Source organism: Pogoniulus pusillus, chromosome 16 (assembly GCF_015220805.1).
Source record: "Pogoniulus pusillus isolate bPogPus1 chromosome 16, bPogPus1.pri, whole genome shotgun sequence".
NCBI classification, from domain to species: domain Eukaryota; kingdom Metazoa; phylum Chordata; class Aves; order Piciformes; family Lybiidae; genus Pogoniulus; species Pogoniulus pusillus.
In genome coordinates this window covers 9,270,984-9,285,530 of record NC_087279.1, presented here as the reverse complement: position 1 = coordinate 9,285,530, position 14,547 = coordinate 9,270,984, and the positions used below count along the sequence as shown (strand labels likewise).

The following is a 14,547-nucleotide window of genomic DNA, read 5'->3' as shown; positions in this document are numbered from 1 at the left end:
GGTGCTGCTGTGGCAGCACCAGGTAGATATGGAGGCTGTTTCTTGACCAGCTCCTAAACCTGTAGGAAACCCCCTGCCCAGACCAGCGCTGTGCCAGCCCCTTCACAGGGGTGTCTGTCCTAGGGGAGGTGAGTTTCCTCAGAAGGAAAACAGGACCTGAGCAGTTGCTTGCTTCTGAAGCACAGAAAGGCCTCTGCCCCCTCCCTGAAGTGGCACAGAGGGGCACGCACACGTAGGTGATTTAAGAGCACTTTATTGTTCTTTAAGGCTACTTTTAAGTACAAAAAAAAAGATGGCCTGCCAAACCTTTTTTTTTCTCCAGGTGAAACAAGGCCACAAAGAAAGGGTATATTACAGATTTACAAACACAGAGAGACTCTCAAACTGAGCTGTAGATAACCCGACTCTGTGAAGAAGCCTCACCACGTGGCGTGACGGTGAGTTCAGTTTAGTTTCCTGCCACCTCCCCCCGACCCTTTGGCTTTCGTGACATCATTTGTGTCGCACAAATGGTTTTTAACTGGACATAGCACATTAAATTGTTATTGCCCTCAAATCCATTTACCTATCTCAGATAAGTAAATGTATACCTTGTAAAACAGCTATTACTGAAAATATTAGCTTTAAAAACATTATCTTATTCCTGTTGAACAAAGAAAGAGGAGTCACATTTTCCACAGAGTCCATCTACAGTATTAGTATTTTACTGTTACAACGCTCAGTAGCCTGTAGCAATAACAAACTAGTGGCTATTAATGCTAATGCAGTGTCCTCATAGAATAACTGTGTTCCTGCACTTTTACTGTATTACAGACAAATCTACAACAAAACAAAAAAGATCAACTTTTTTTCTCCAAACACAGAAAAAAAAAAATAATAAATGAATGATTACAATAAAGGAAAAGGGAAAAAATTAAATAGCTACATATCATTAACAAATTAATTGTTCCTCAAAAAATACCTACAAATTTCTCTGTACATTCTTTACGCACAGCGTAACGATGGTCTTAAAGTTACCTATATAAAAAAAGTGTTCTTTTAACAATCTTCCTACAGAGAGTAGGGTACTGAATGCCAAAGCGAGTTAAGCGTTGACTACCCAGTAAGGTGGTAGTGAAATGTGTGAAACTGGGGCGTAGGTGGGGGTGTTTGTGTGTCTTTACAGAAAATTGAGCAGCCACCTTCTCCACAAGAGTAAGAGCCAATCTCCAGGTCTCTTTACCCTGCACCTCTTCCAAATTAAATAGCTTAACTTTGAAAAACAGAAGGTAAAACAGAAGCCACAGTGGACCCAATACTGTAACATAGCCCATAATACATCACGTGTTGCTCATCAGCCAACGAGTTCTGACTTCCCACACGGAACCAATCCTCAGGCAACCCAGTATGATAAAAAAGCCCTAGTTGCAACTGTACTGGGAAGATGGAATGTTTAGGGAGAGCGGTTACTGAACAAGAAGAGAAGCTGGTAGTGCTAGCACCTGCCTCTACTGCCTAACGTCTAGTTAGTAGCTACTTGTCTAGCAAATGATAATAAGAGTGTAACAGCTGCAGAAGGCTCTCTACTGGAGGAATGTACGCTGCTGCCACCCGGCCCAGGCTAACAGCAAGCTCAACACCACCAAAAGTCCTACGGCACCAGCTGCAGCCATCTGCTGTCGAGCCAGGACAGGCAGTGGTGTCTGCAGCCAGGTAAGGGTGGGTCACACAGACTCAGTCCCAGCGAGCGAGTTCCTGCCCAGCAGCCAGCACCGCAGGCAGAGACTGGGGCTGTGTGGCACAAGGGCCATCACGTCCTCTGTCTCCAACATGCCTCCTTCAAGGGCTGTCCCGAGGCTGTCCTCGCTTGCTGGCCACTGCTAAAGTGAATATCAAATACAAATATCATAGAGTACAACTGTACCAGCAGTAAGTATACCTAGGGTTGTTACTGACAAAAAACAACTACTTCTGGAGCAAAGCCACTAGCTACGCTGCTGCCTACACGGATAGATGCCAGCTACTGCTCGGAACGCATGCGTGGGGAAGCACTATGGAGCCCTCTGGCCGCGGCTCTGCGCTAACAAACTGCAGTGTTCAGGAAACAATGCCCGTGTTCTGTACAGGATGCAGTCCAGTTGCAAGCACTAAGCACCTGAAATCTACAAGAGAAAGGCCTATAACCTGTATGAGACTTCCCCTTCTAAGCTGTTTTGCTTTAAGAACAATCAAACTGATAGAAATGTCATCCTTAAACCCTTTTTTTTTCTTTCAGCAGTTTGCCCTCAAAATGTTTGCATCTTCCAGAAAGTTGCTATGCAACTTCAGTCCTCCTCCAATAGTGCAAATCACACATGACAGTTCTTTTCAAGTATATACATACAAAAGTACTTCACAGAGGGACAACGAACAACAACAAAAAAACAAATCCCAAAGCAATGGAAGCAAACCAGACAAATTCTAGTCTTGAGAAGCTAATGGAAGCAAAAAGCGTTTGGGTCAACCAACTAGGCGTGATGGCTTTTGTGGGTTAGCGCGCTACGGTTGTGAGGGGCAGCAGATTTGCATCAGAGGTTTCTTTGGTAACTGAGGCAGGAAAAAGGATGCTACATCGTATGGATCGTTATGAAATAGTTCCTGCTATCGTCTCCAAGGGCACCCTTTGACAAAGGAAAAGTGATACACAAACCCAGGTGTTGAAAACTAATCTCCCTCCCCCAACACTATTGTCAGCACTGTTCCAAGCTCAGTCAAACCATGCAGATTCACAAGGTTAGGGTCCTCTCCTCAGGAGACCACAGAGGGCGAGTGATTATGATTGACCATATGAGAGGAAGGGGAAGACTGGCCCCGCCGGGAGGCAGACTCGGGACTGCTGGAGACGCCGTCCTTGGCGGCTTTGATCTGAAGCCACGTATCCCCAAGTGCTTTGGCAAAGTGGTCATCCACCGATCCCGTGATGGACACGGAGTTTGCCACTGGCTCAGGCTCCTTGTAGTTCTTGCCAAGGCTTCGGCGGAAGTGCTCTTCCACCACAGGGTCACAGGCGGTGGTAGCTAGACAGGGCAGAAAGCAGAGCAGTGTTATTTCTTCTCTTCAAGGACCACTGGGGTCATAAACCCCCCTGTTTTCTCCCCTTTCCTATCATCTCAGCATAAAAGATGTGGATGCCTCCTTCCTGGAGGTCTTTAAGGCCAGGCTGGATGAGGCCTTGAGCAACCAAGTCTAGTTGAGAGGTGCACCTGCTCAAGGTAAGTAGGCTGTAGTGGATGATCACTAAGGTCCCTCCAACCCAAGCCATTCTCTGACTGATAAAGCCAGACTTCTTTTATGTCACTACACAACTGCTGCGAATGGGCAGGGCAGTTAAAATGACAAAAGAGTAATAAATGGAGTTACATATTCTGTGCATTTCTGTGACCTGCAACAGGTAAGCATTTAACATAGAATTATATTTCTCCCCAGGGCTAGTAGCAGCCACAGCTCTGATTGCATGGAAACTCTCTCCCAAATCAGTCACATACAACTTCTATTTAGGCTTTAGAAGAATTAAAGATAGGAACAGTTCTCCAAACAAGCTCCCAAGCCTACAGATAGCAGCAGATGTGAGGACACCTCGATTTAAAAGCTGATTTCAGGGTCTCATCTTACTTCATATACTTAAGTCAGTATCTCTCCATTACGTAGTAAAAGTATTAGAACACTACTACTGTAGTACTATCATACAGCTGTAATAGAATTATAACAGATCAAAGAACTTTAAAAGTCAGGTTTTGAACAATAACTATAATAAGCATTTCCTCAGACTAAACATGAGATTTGCAGTTTGAGTGGCTTGACTGATCCTAAACCAAACATGAATGCCATGCAGAAAAGACCTCTTGGAGACAAGAGAGAAGTCTTTATAGAAACCACACACCACTGTTCCCAAGGCTGTGTGAACAGAGCTGGGGGGGTCACTGGAGCAGAGCTCCCCAGGCAAGAAACAAGCTCTCTAGAAAACGCCTAATACCTTTGATCCCTAGCTACTGGTGTCTCTAAGAGCATAATATGTCCTCCAAGTCTCCCTTCGGCTTATAATTCTAGTTCTTAACAACACACAGGGAGACTCCAGCTCCTTAAATGAGACCATGGCTGGATCTGCTGGCCCCAGCTGCTGTGTGCCAGTCAGACCAAAACCAACAGAACGGGGCCTTGGGTTTTTACAGCAGCTCCTCCCAAGAAAAGCAAATGTCTTTCCTGGATTCTGAATGGGTGCTCTGGCATGGGCAGAAAGGCTGCAGGGAGGACCTGTGCTAGTCTGTCTGTAGGTAGAGAGGACACGCATTGCTGTCTGTTGTTTCACCACCTAGTTACTACACCAGAGCAAACACTGCTCAGGTTAGTGAGACCATCTTGTTCTCTAACTCTAGTCAGACAGTTAGGAGTGTGAAGATGTCACTTACTGCTGGAGGGTCTTCTGTAGGCAGGCACGGCGGAACCGCAGCCGCTGTGGGCGATGGGACAGTGGGAGAGGTTACAGTTCCGAGTGCTGGCAGAAGCGCAGGTGATGACAGATGGACGGTTCTGACAGGGCAGAGAAACACAAACTGTCACTCATGGGGCCAGCAGCCAGAGCCACGTTAGCAGCATGTCACTGCCCAATCACTTGAGATGTACAAAGATGGAGCTTTCAAACCCATCAACTGTCCAGCTCAGTAAAGCCCATTAAACCCCCAAACCCTAGCTGATTCCTAAACCCCACACTGCATCCCCATCACGGCTGTGAGCTCTGTCAGTGGCAAGCAGCCATACAAACAGGGCAGCATAAAAACAAATCATTAAAAGCATTACAGTGATTCTGCAGTGACTAGTTCCACTTCACAGACATTACATATGCACAACTACATGTCATGATGATTAAGGGACTGGAGCACTGCCTTAAGATGGACCTGGGGGATTTTTTAGTCTGGGGAAGAGAAGACTGAGAGGGGATTTAATGCATGTTTCTAAATATCTGAGGCCTGGGGGTCAGGAGTGGGAGAGACAGGCTCTGCTCACTTGTTCCCTGTGATAGGACCAGGAGCAATGGATGTAAGCTGCAGCACAGGAGGTTCCACGTCAACACAAGGGGGAACTTCTTTAGTGTAAGGGTCAGAGAGTACAGGAACAGTCTCCCTGGAGAGGTTGTGGAATCTCCTTCTCTGGAGACTTTCAAGGCCTGTCTGGATGCATTCCTCTGTGACCTGAGCTAGATTACGATCCTGCTTTGGCAGGGGGGTTGGACTTGGTGATCTCTTTGGGTCCCTTCCAACCCCTGACATCCTCTGATCCTTGTGGTCCCAGGTATTTGTTGCCTTAAGTTTTAATGTTACCTCTTTTCCTTCAGAAGTGAAGTTTTTCCTAGCCTAATTCAACCACAAAACAGTAAGGCCAAAAGATGTAAAACACAAAGAGCTCCTGAGCAAGTCTTTACCACAAGAACTCTCCTGTGGTAACTAATCTACCTTTCCATCCACATTTATAACCATTATCATTTTTCATTGTTAACACATGCAAATCCCTAAATGCCCACTCTTAATCTCAATTCTACAACCTACAAAGTGTGAACAGCAAATACTCTTCCTGTAGCTGTTTGCTATGTAAATGTCACACAGAAACAAGGCCTTGGGAAAAGACACAAAGTCTCCCAAAGAGGACCAGAAGTGATGCAATTAACCAGAGTTTTCCATCTCCTGTCCGTTTCACAGCTCTCTGCAGCATACCCACAACAGTCAGCACGCCAGAGTCACTAGAAGGAAGAGTTCTCATTGCTCAGGGGCATTTTGGTCTAGACAAAGCAAGAGCACAGGAACACTGATGAAGCTTTTGAGATGTGTGTTAGGTGCTTCTCTCTCCTGTACCTGAAGTACTCTCTGGAGAGGCGGGAGGTGGGGCAAGAGCCAGGAAATAAACCAGCTTGTCTGAAGAATGCATGTACCAGTGCCATGAAGGCACCTTACAGAATCTCTGGAACGGTTCTGTGCAGGTAGGTGCATGGAGCAGACTACATAGGTTTGTATGAAAATATGGTGATAAGGACCTGTAGCAGCTGAACAGCCCTGCACTGCCTAGAGTAACAGGGTAGGTTTTTCCCCACCTCTGTTAGAAGCAGAATAAGATGAAATCACATTCAAGATACAACAGGTAAAAAAACACCAAGTCAAAACAACTCATCACAGAACTGCTGTGGTTGGAAAAGAACTTTGAGTCCAACCATTATCTAACTTTACCACGTCTGGTGCTTAGACTTAGGTGAAGGTTTGTTGCTTTCAACACCCTTTTTCTTGTGCATGATTTCTGCTCTGTGCTTTTAGCAAGGTCTTACCTCAACATCCTCTTTTCCCAAGAAAACAGATTGTAATCTAGCTCAAAATGTCAAAGATAACCAAAGAGGAGGAACCTGGCAATAGGCAGCAGGAATGGTCCCAAGTCAAACAAGCCAGATCAGAGTGTCAGTGGTGCTCGCTGCGAAGCCGAGGCACAGCGGCAGCACTATCAAAGGGCACCGGTGTCGTCACTGGAAGCCTGTCCCTTCCTCCTCTGTCATCACCGGGTGCCGGCAGCAAAGCAGAGCCCTTCTGTACAGAACAATAACCCCCATCTGCCTGCCAAGTGATGCAAGTGATCAGCAGTGCAGCTGCAAGGCCAGGCCTTTGTGCGTGACCAGGGCTAAAAGACTAGCTAGTGTGTGTCACCAGCCACCACGAAACCCCACACAGCTCCAGGGCCTCCATAAACTGCATATAAAAAGTCCCAGCCTCTGAAAGATCACCCGCTCCAAGTGTTTACCCTCTGCAGGGCACCACAGCAGGAATAGATGGAAAAGATGGAAGGAAGAGCTTGGTACAAGGGGCCAGTTCAACTTCTCAACACTGCAGCTGATGTAAGAAACCTGCAGCAGCTTGCAAGGAACACGAATGCCAGGCAGCAGATGGGCAGCCAAAACCGGAACAAAAATACACCAGCATATGGAAATGAAGTATAAAAAGTCATGACATAGCTGCAGCAAGAGTCACGAGACAGTAGCATAACACTGCTCTGAACAACACAACATGCTTTTGGCTGGCAAAACAATTAAGGCCATCCCAGCTTTTCCTACCTGGCAAATTCAATACAAACTGCCCCTTTGTGCCCCTTCTGCTGACACTTCTTCAGCAGTGGCAGCAGGATAGAGCAATACAAGGAAGGGCACAGGAGAACATTCTCTTTACCTGCCTGGCAGGTCCTGGAGCCATGGACTTTGCATTTCCAGTGAAAACGCGAGCATTCACAGGCTCATCAAAGCACGGGAAGCAGCAGGAAGGCCAAGTGACATTTAAACAGCAGCTAATCACCAACACTGAATGTGATGAGCACATCCACTGTGCATTTTTCAGACACAATTGGCCTGAAGTACAGTGTCTCCTACCTACTGCAACTCACATCTCCCACTTAGGCCTGAGGAGTCCCATTGTGTCTACAGCAAGGATTCCTAGAAGCACCCAGAGTTTCCTGTCAAGCCCAAGGCCAGTACCTGCTGCCGTTCCACAGAAGTCAGTGTAGGGGTGATGCCAACTGTTCGGCTTGCATCCGTGCTGTTTTTGGTCAGTGCTAAAGGTTGATCCATGCTCAGGCTCGGGATTGAGGTGTAGATGTGATTGCCATGGAGGCTCATTGTTGGGGCAGCAGCCCTCTCGATTGGGCTGCGGCTCCTCTCCCGGTGCTCCTTCCGGTAATCTCCATTGGCAGTCTTGTTTCTAATGCACAAAGACAGAAAGAGAGGTCAGGGGACTTACTGCTGCCACAAGCTGTAACTACACATTCAGCCTTCACTCCCTCTGATAAGCAGAGGCAATGTGTTTGGCTTGGTTGTGAGGAGGGTACAGAATCCCTCAGGGCAGCACCCTTGATCTGTCCAGCTACCTCTCTGCATAGATATGTGACTGACTTACATTGCCAAGCTCTGGCAACCAACACTTTTCTTCAGCCCAGGGCTTCTTCGAAGACTTATGTCTCTAAATGCACCCAGGCAGTCAGCTGACCATGCTTTGTTCAGAACCAGCCACCTCCTCATTTAACACACCATTAGTCTCACTCTATCTCCTTACACTGGGCATTGCTGAAGTCCCAGGAAAGCTTCGTTTCACTCGGGAGACAAAGTTGATACCAGCAGAATGCAGGGAATCAAGGCAGGAAGCAAGAGTTTTCAGAAAAAAAAAACTAAGGAAAAGCAAAGTACACCACACTTACCTCAGAATCACTGAATTACAACTGGAAGGATAATGTCCAAGTACTACTGAGCAGTAAATCTGGGTAGATGTGCTCAGGTAAATAGCCTGTCATTCACTGCAACTAAAATTAAACTCATCTTGTAGATGTGTGTGAGATATCCTAGTTTCCATACAGCAATATGGTTGGCATTAAAGGCAAAGGAGTGAGCCAGCAGCAAGTGTCCTGTGTGAGGGGGTGAAACACAAGGCAATTCCTCCCTTCTTTTTAAAGCATATCAGAGCAAATCAATATGCAAGGAGCACTCTTAAAAAGCTCTGATGAGTATTAAGCAAGGACAGAAAAGGAACAGAGTCTTTCTGCAGCACTAGAAATTAAGATGCGTGAAGAGTTTCACTACTGAAGGAAGTTACAACTCCAATAAGCTACTGCCTGTTACAGTATCTGAGAAAGCCTCTCCAAAAGGAAGGATTGAGGGGGAAAAACCCACACTGCCAAGAGGGAAACGAGGAACTCCAAAGCTTATCAACAGCAATGCTATAGGAAAGTCTTGCAGGAGCCTATGAATTAAGTAAGTACTTAGCTTTATCCAATGGTTGCTTACTGTTTTCCATCGGTTACAAACAGTAAGATTACCCCAAGCTGATTTCTCCATGTCATGTTGAATTGAAACAGCACCACACCACTGTTCACACACACCATTTCATGGGCTCTTTTTTGTTTCTTTCTAACCTAAAATCCACTGGCCTGGCCTGCCACAGCCCTAGTTCTCCTATTAGGAGAGAGACAAAGCCATAACTCCCTGCTTCTTCATGCCACTTCCGAGTTCACCTCTGCTCAACAACCTCTTTTTCTCTGGGATACTTGCTTTCTTCAAACAAAGACCGAAGCTAGAAAATCTCTGACCATTCATGAAGTGAGGTCCAGATCTCTGCTGTATTCAGGAACAGGATCTTTGCTGACCTTACAACAAGTCCAGCACTGTGGTTCAGATTGCTTGAGAGCCACTGGGTTGTACAGAAATCTGTTCTTCCTGCCTGAATTAAGTCAGCTCATTTACCCTGGTACAAGTTAGGGTTAACATGAAACCAGGCAACCAGCAACTTGAGAAGCTCAGGACCCAGCTTATTCTCTCTGCCAAATTCCCCTGACATGCTTAGGAGGGAACAGCCAACAGAATAACAACACAATTTGTAACGTTTGTAGCCCTCCCCCCACCTATCACTTGTCCCTCTTAACTAATTACTAATTAGCAGTTGCAGATTAGAGGAATCGACCATAACATCTAACCTTTAAGATTTCACAGCTGGTGCTCAAGATGTTATCTGAAAACGATGAGCAATTCTTTGCAGGCCAGAACTGCCCCCTCTCCCCCCGCACACGAACCACCCAGGAAACAGGCTCTGGCAGGGCTGTGTTGCCAGCTTTGGTAGTGTCACACTTCATGAGCCTCCTCTGCAGCACCAGCGTTCAGAGAGAGAGTTTGAAATTGCAGTGCTCTGAGCTAATGACTGATGCAAATGTGACTTAGCAGCAGCACAATAAGCTCTAAAGTACAGTAGCCCCATCTTGAATTACAGCTACTGAGCACAGCAGACTCATCCTCCTGCAGCCCTTTGCAGCCAGCATGTTGCTCCACCACCAGCAGGGCTCCGCGGGCTGCTGCTGTACCTGGACACCAGCCATCGGCCAGCCTGGGAAACGGCAACCTGAAAGGGCACGGAGAAAGTCATTGTGCGAGGGAGAAAGGCAATGCTGTGTAGGGATGGCTCCTGCTTCTTGCTGCAATGCAGTATCTTTGGTGGCTGCGAGCCAGCGTCTTACTTTGCAACTAAATATTAGCTGGTCTGCTCCAGCTGAGAGGCTGCAAAGCCACACAACTCCAGGAGAGTCCTGGTTTGCACTGCCTCAGAGGAAAACAAAATCATCCCTCTTCAGAATACCCGCGTTTTGTTTTAATAAGCACAAGCCGTTCTTCAGAGGAAAAACTTCTTTCCTCCACTAAAGGTACTTGTAAAATAAAATACCAAAATCAAACAATTCAGCTACACCAGTTGTTTGGTTTTTTTCTTAGACCTGGGATTTCGACAGCTTAGTGATGGATTTACTGGGAAGGGGCAGGGCTCTCAAGTGACCAGTGATGAACAAACCTGCAGAAACTTCCCAGCAAAGAAATTTTTCCATTTTACACAACAGCAGCTATTTTACTTTAAACAAAAACTCACAGCCCTAAGTACTGGGGAACTGATCGGTTTGCTGCCAACCCCCGCCCCCACCACCACCGACTACCTCCCCACACACCACCAACAAAACCTCTCTGCAAAAACCTGTGGAGGAAGGAGCTCAGAACTGGGCTCAGTCTGAGGCCGGGAAGCAAAGCAGTGGGCAGCCCTTCCCTAGAGATACCCCAAATCACTGAGCTTTCTCAGCAGTCTGGGCAGACCTCGCCCTAGCCCTTGCTCTGTGGGCAAATAATTCCCTCTTCTAAATTAGAACAACTCCTCTTCCAGGCAAGGAACCGTTTATACTCCACTCCTCAAAAACACTCTCCTCAACCCATCTCCCTTCAGCTGTACAGTCTGGGGAAGAAAAAAAAACCCAACAAACCAACCAAACCAACCCCAACAAAAAGAAAAATACCTGAAGCTTCTCCTTCCACAGCAGGTACTACTGTATTTTCTGAGCCCAGCTGAAAATTTTGCAGCACTGTGCAGAATAGTAACAGGATAGCTCTGCCCCGGTGGAAACACAGCAGCACCTCTGAGCCCCTCCTGTTTCAGTGGAAACTGCAAACCCTACAGCTGTCTGTAAAGCAGCTGGACATGAAAATATTCATATTCATCAATTCCACGGTATGAAATAATTCCAACTTCAACTCTAACTTTAAAACAGTTTGCTATTAGAAGTGGAAAGTTTGATACATTTTCTTTAGATGACCATTATTGAGAGAGGTCATTCTTGTACTGCTATTAGATGCTTTGTCTGAAGGAGCACTCAAATTGCATGTGTTTGAAGATAATTATATATCAGTAAAGTCAATTAGCTTTAAAATTCCAGAGGCACTGAAGCAGCAGAGAGACATCTTGCAGTTCAAACACAAGGGCAGAAAATTACAAAGAAGGATTTCTGACCATGTTTGAAAAATAACTTTAAAATACACACTACAAATAAATCCAGCTGTCCAAACAGCTTCACCATCCCCCAGCTCCACTCTGTCTTCCAGATTAGCATGTGTAACTCTGGACTCCATCTTCGGCGGTGAGGATGCCAGTGCAACCCCAGGGCTTTCCAAAGAGCCAACTGGTTGGTACTGGTGGGACCCTGAGCATGCATCGGGGCAGTGGGATGCTGTCATAGCAGCCACACCCATTGCCCTGCCCTCTCTTCTAACAGAGGCAGTCAAACTACTGAGCAGGTTTCTTTTAATGGAATCGTAGAGGATTCCAACCTTAAATTAATTTCTCCAGCACTTGAAAAACAGACATTGTTTTCCATGTTTCTCCCCAGTGAATCATAACGGAGGCTTCAGCACTTACCAAGCATCATGTGCTCAGATGGATGTCATACCAAAACCACACACATCCTGACTGCTCACTCAGAGTCTGCCCCACTTTGGGTCTAAAGAACGGTTATTAATTATTCCAGCCCTTCTCAGGAACCAGTTCAAAGGTAGCTAAAATGCATTGTTCTCAGCAATACTGTTGCTGTGCACCCTTTAAAGGCGGCTGTTCTGTTCGCTGGCACTGAGCGGCAGTAATTCACACTCATCCTGCAGGAACAGGCTAACTCTGCCAGCTGCTAGAGGAAAAGGGGAAAAAAAAAGAGGCCCACCGAAGGGGACAGCTTTGCTTGCACTCACTTCCAGCATGCAGATCCTTGAGGAACAGATGCCAGAACTATTACTGTACCTCCCAGTGTAGAAATCACAGACGGTTCACACTGCCTGTGGCAGACACAGAGCCCTAACGTGAAATGGTTGTGCTGCAGCAGTGTTTCACTTGCAGAGAACAAGTATCCACTTACAGTGCCTCTAATTATCCTCTAAGATGGTTTTCTTTATCCAAACACAATGCTTAAATGTTGCTTAAGAGAAAGCTCTCATTTGTGTGACCTAATTCAAATTGGCTTTTAATATTTTCAGCATCTTTATAACACTTTGGTTTCTAACTTCTTTTCCTGTTTTCCTTCCCAGACTCCCGAGGTCTGAAAGGACAGCTGCTTTTGTTACAGAATACTCCAGGATTTATAATCCACTGATACAAAATACCTTCTTCACATGATGGGGATCATTTCCTGCAGCACCATCTCCTCGGGTACATGAATTCTGGCACTGTGAGGTGGGAAGACCAGAATTTAAGGTAGTATTTCAAAATACCACGATACATACCCGGAGGGATGGATGTGTGTTCCTTACTGGGAAATTTTTAAGCAATCTAAGTTCACTGAATAACCCCAAACAAGACCTGAAAGGATTAGCAGTTTGCTCTTTGACTGTCAGCCAGTCATCTGAAGCATGCATAACATGAAAAAACACTGCAAACAGCCCAATACACTCTTCAAAGCACATCTACTCCGAATGGCTGCCACCTAAACACAGAACCCTTCTCCGTCCCACTTTCTTAGCTTTATGATTCCCTGCTGAATAGCCTCTTCCTTCCAGGGCTTTGAGCCCGAAGAGCTTTAAAGTAGAGAATCTGCGGCAGATGACTGTTTTTGCAGCAATCACCTCCACCACAGAACCTGGACAGGTGCTGTGCTTTCCTGAGAGAGATATAAAGAAGGCCTTTATTTTTCACACAGTACATTCCTCTCTGCAGGAAATCTTGTAGACCAGCTAAAGATGGTCCGTTCTAGACCAAGGCACAGATAGAACTGGTGACTGATCTTCCACCAGCACCTCTCCCAAAGCCGCATTACAGGTGCTCTGCCTGCTGCTCTGGTCCTGGAGGGCTCTAGAGCAGCTGGCTACAGAGCAGTCCTTCAACCCCAGCTTTTAGCTGGGAAATTCTCTGGTTCTTCCCCCATATTCCAGTTAACAAGCAAATGAGCAGGTGGCCATGTCTTCACTTTCTGCCTCAGGCTACCAAAAACTCAGCAAAGGCACCCAGGATTTCAAGCACTGCCTCAAGGCTCCTCCAGCCGTGAGTAATTCAACTGAACTCTGCCCAGAAAGAGAGCTTTTGTACTTTTGAACATTTTACCTTGAACATCACATGCACCAACCATACCTGCTTCTCCCTGCTCTCTCCACTTCTCTACAATCAGAATTCTGCAGTTCCTTGCCAATTCACAGGGATTTTTTTTCTCAGCTTAGTGCTACAGCCCACAGAAGAACCCCAGAGATGAGAAGTCACAATAAAAGCTTTGAAAACATGCTAACAAGAAATAGTCTAATCCTAGATGCGAACAAACATCAGTCAGACCTTCTGCATTTATCCTCCCCAGACCAAGATTTTTCAGAGGTGAAGTTCTGGACCAGACAGTTACTCTCAAATTTAACCAGGAGAACAGATTTCACAGAAAAAGAAACAGATTGATAGAAAGCTGTGAAATACATAGAGTGTCCCATTCTTGCCTGCACCAAGCAAAAATCTTCAGATGCTTCCCTTCCTGAAAGCTTCACAAGTATGAGGGAATGCAAAGAGAACCACATGATGTAAGACCTTAGTCAAAAGCCAAAGCCACAAAACTGAAATCTACACCTAATGTACAGTAAAATCAATTAACACAATCTCAGATCCTACTTATTTTTTCTCACAGGAATAGTTTCTTCATGTTCAGCCGCCTTTGCTCCAGCACTCTCAGGACTGTTTCAAAGGCCAGTACTGGTTGCTTTGTAACAACAAACACCAACAAGAAAAGGGCTGGGATTTTCCAAATGAAAAATTATGTCACCAGCACACACATACATGCATGATCTAGGAGTGACAGAGTTACCTTACTGCAACAGGTATTGACTGCATATTACCTGAAAAAATCAAATCCTGTCATCCAGATTTAAAGAAAGAAAGAAACATTTACCCCAGAACCTCTGCTCACTCAGCAAGTCCTCTGAACTTCTGCTGCCTGCTCACTCAACTGCAAGCCTCCTCCTCAGGTTCTCACTCTGTGGTACACCTGAGGGCTCATTTTAAAGCACCAGATTTTTCTGCAGAGGTTTTATTATGTGAGGCCATACCCAAGATGTAAAGCAACAAAATGTTAACATCTAATAAATAATCTGGAAAAATTCTTCCATGCTAAGTGATCTCATTAATTCTGCTGAGGTAATTGCAAATATGAATTAGCCTGTTAGGAAAATCACATAAATTAAAGAAAATAAATCATTAACAGCTCACG

General features: G+C 45.8%; 1 protein-coding gene across 3 annotated transcripts in view; it reads right to left on the bottom strand.

Moving 5' to 3' along the window:
- Nucleotides 1-237: 237 nt before the first annotated feature.
- The window catches only part of VGLL4 (vestigial like family member 4), a 95,298-nt gene continuing 80,988 nt past the window's right edge, over nucleotides 238-14,547 (bottom strand). For all 3 annotated transcript variants that reach the window (XM_064156362.1, XM_064156363.1, XM_064156361.1), the window contains 3 exons: nucleotides 7,514-7,736; nucleotides 4,425-4,545; nucleotides 238-3,035 (listed from right to left, as the gene is read on the bottom strand). In XM_064156362.1, coding sequence (XP_064012432.1) covers nucleotides 2,767-3,035; nucleotides 4,425-4,545; nucleotides 7,514-7,736 — 613 coding nt within the window. In that variant the 3' untranslated portion in view covers nucleotides 238-2,766. The remainder of the gene's footprint in view (nucleotides 3,036-4,424; nucleotides 4,546-7,513; nucleotides 7,737-14,547) is intronic.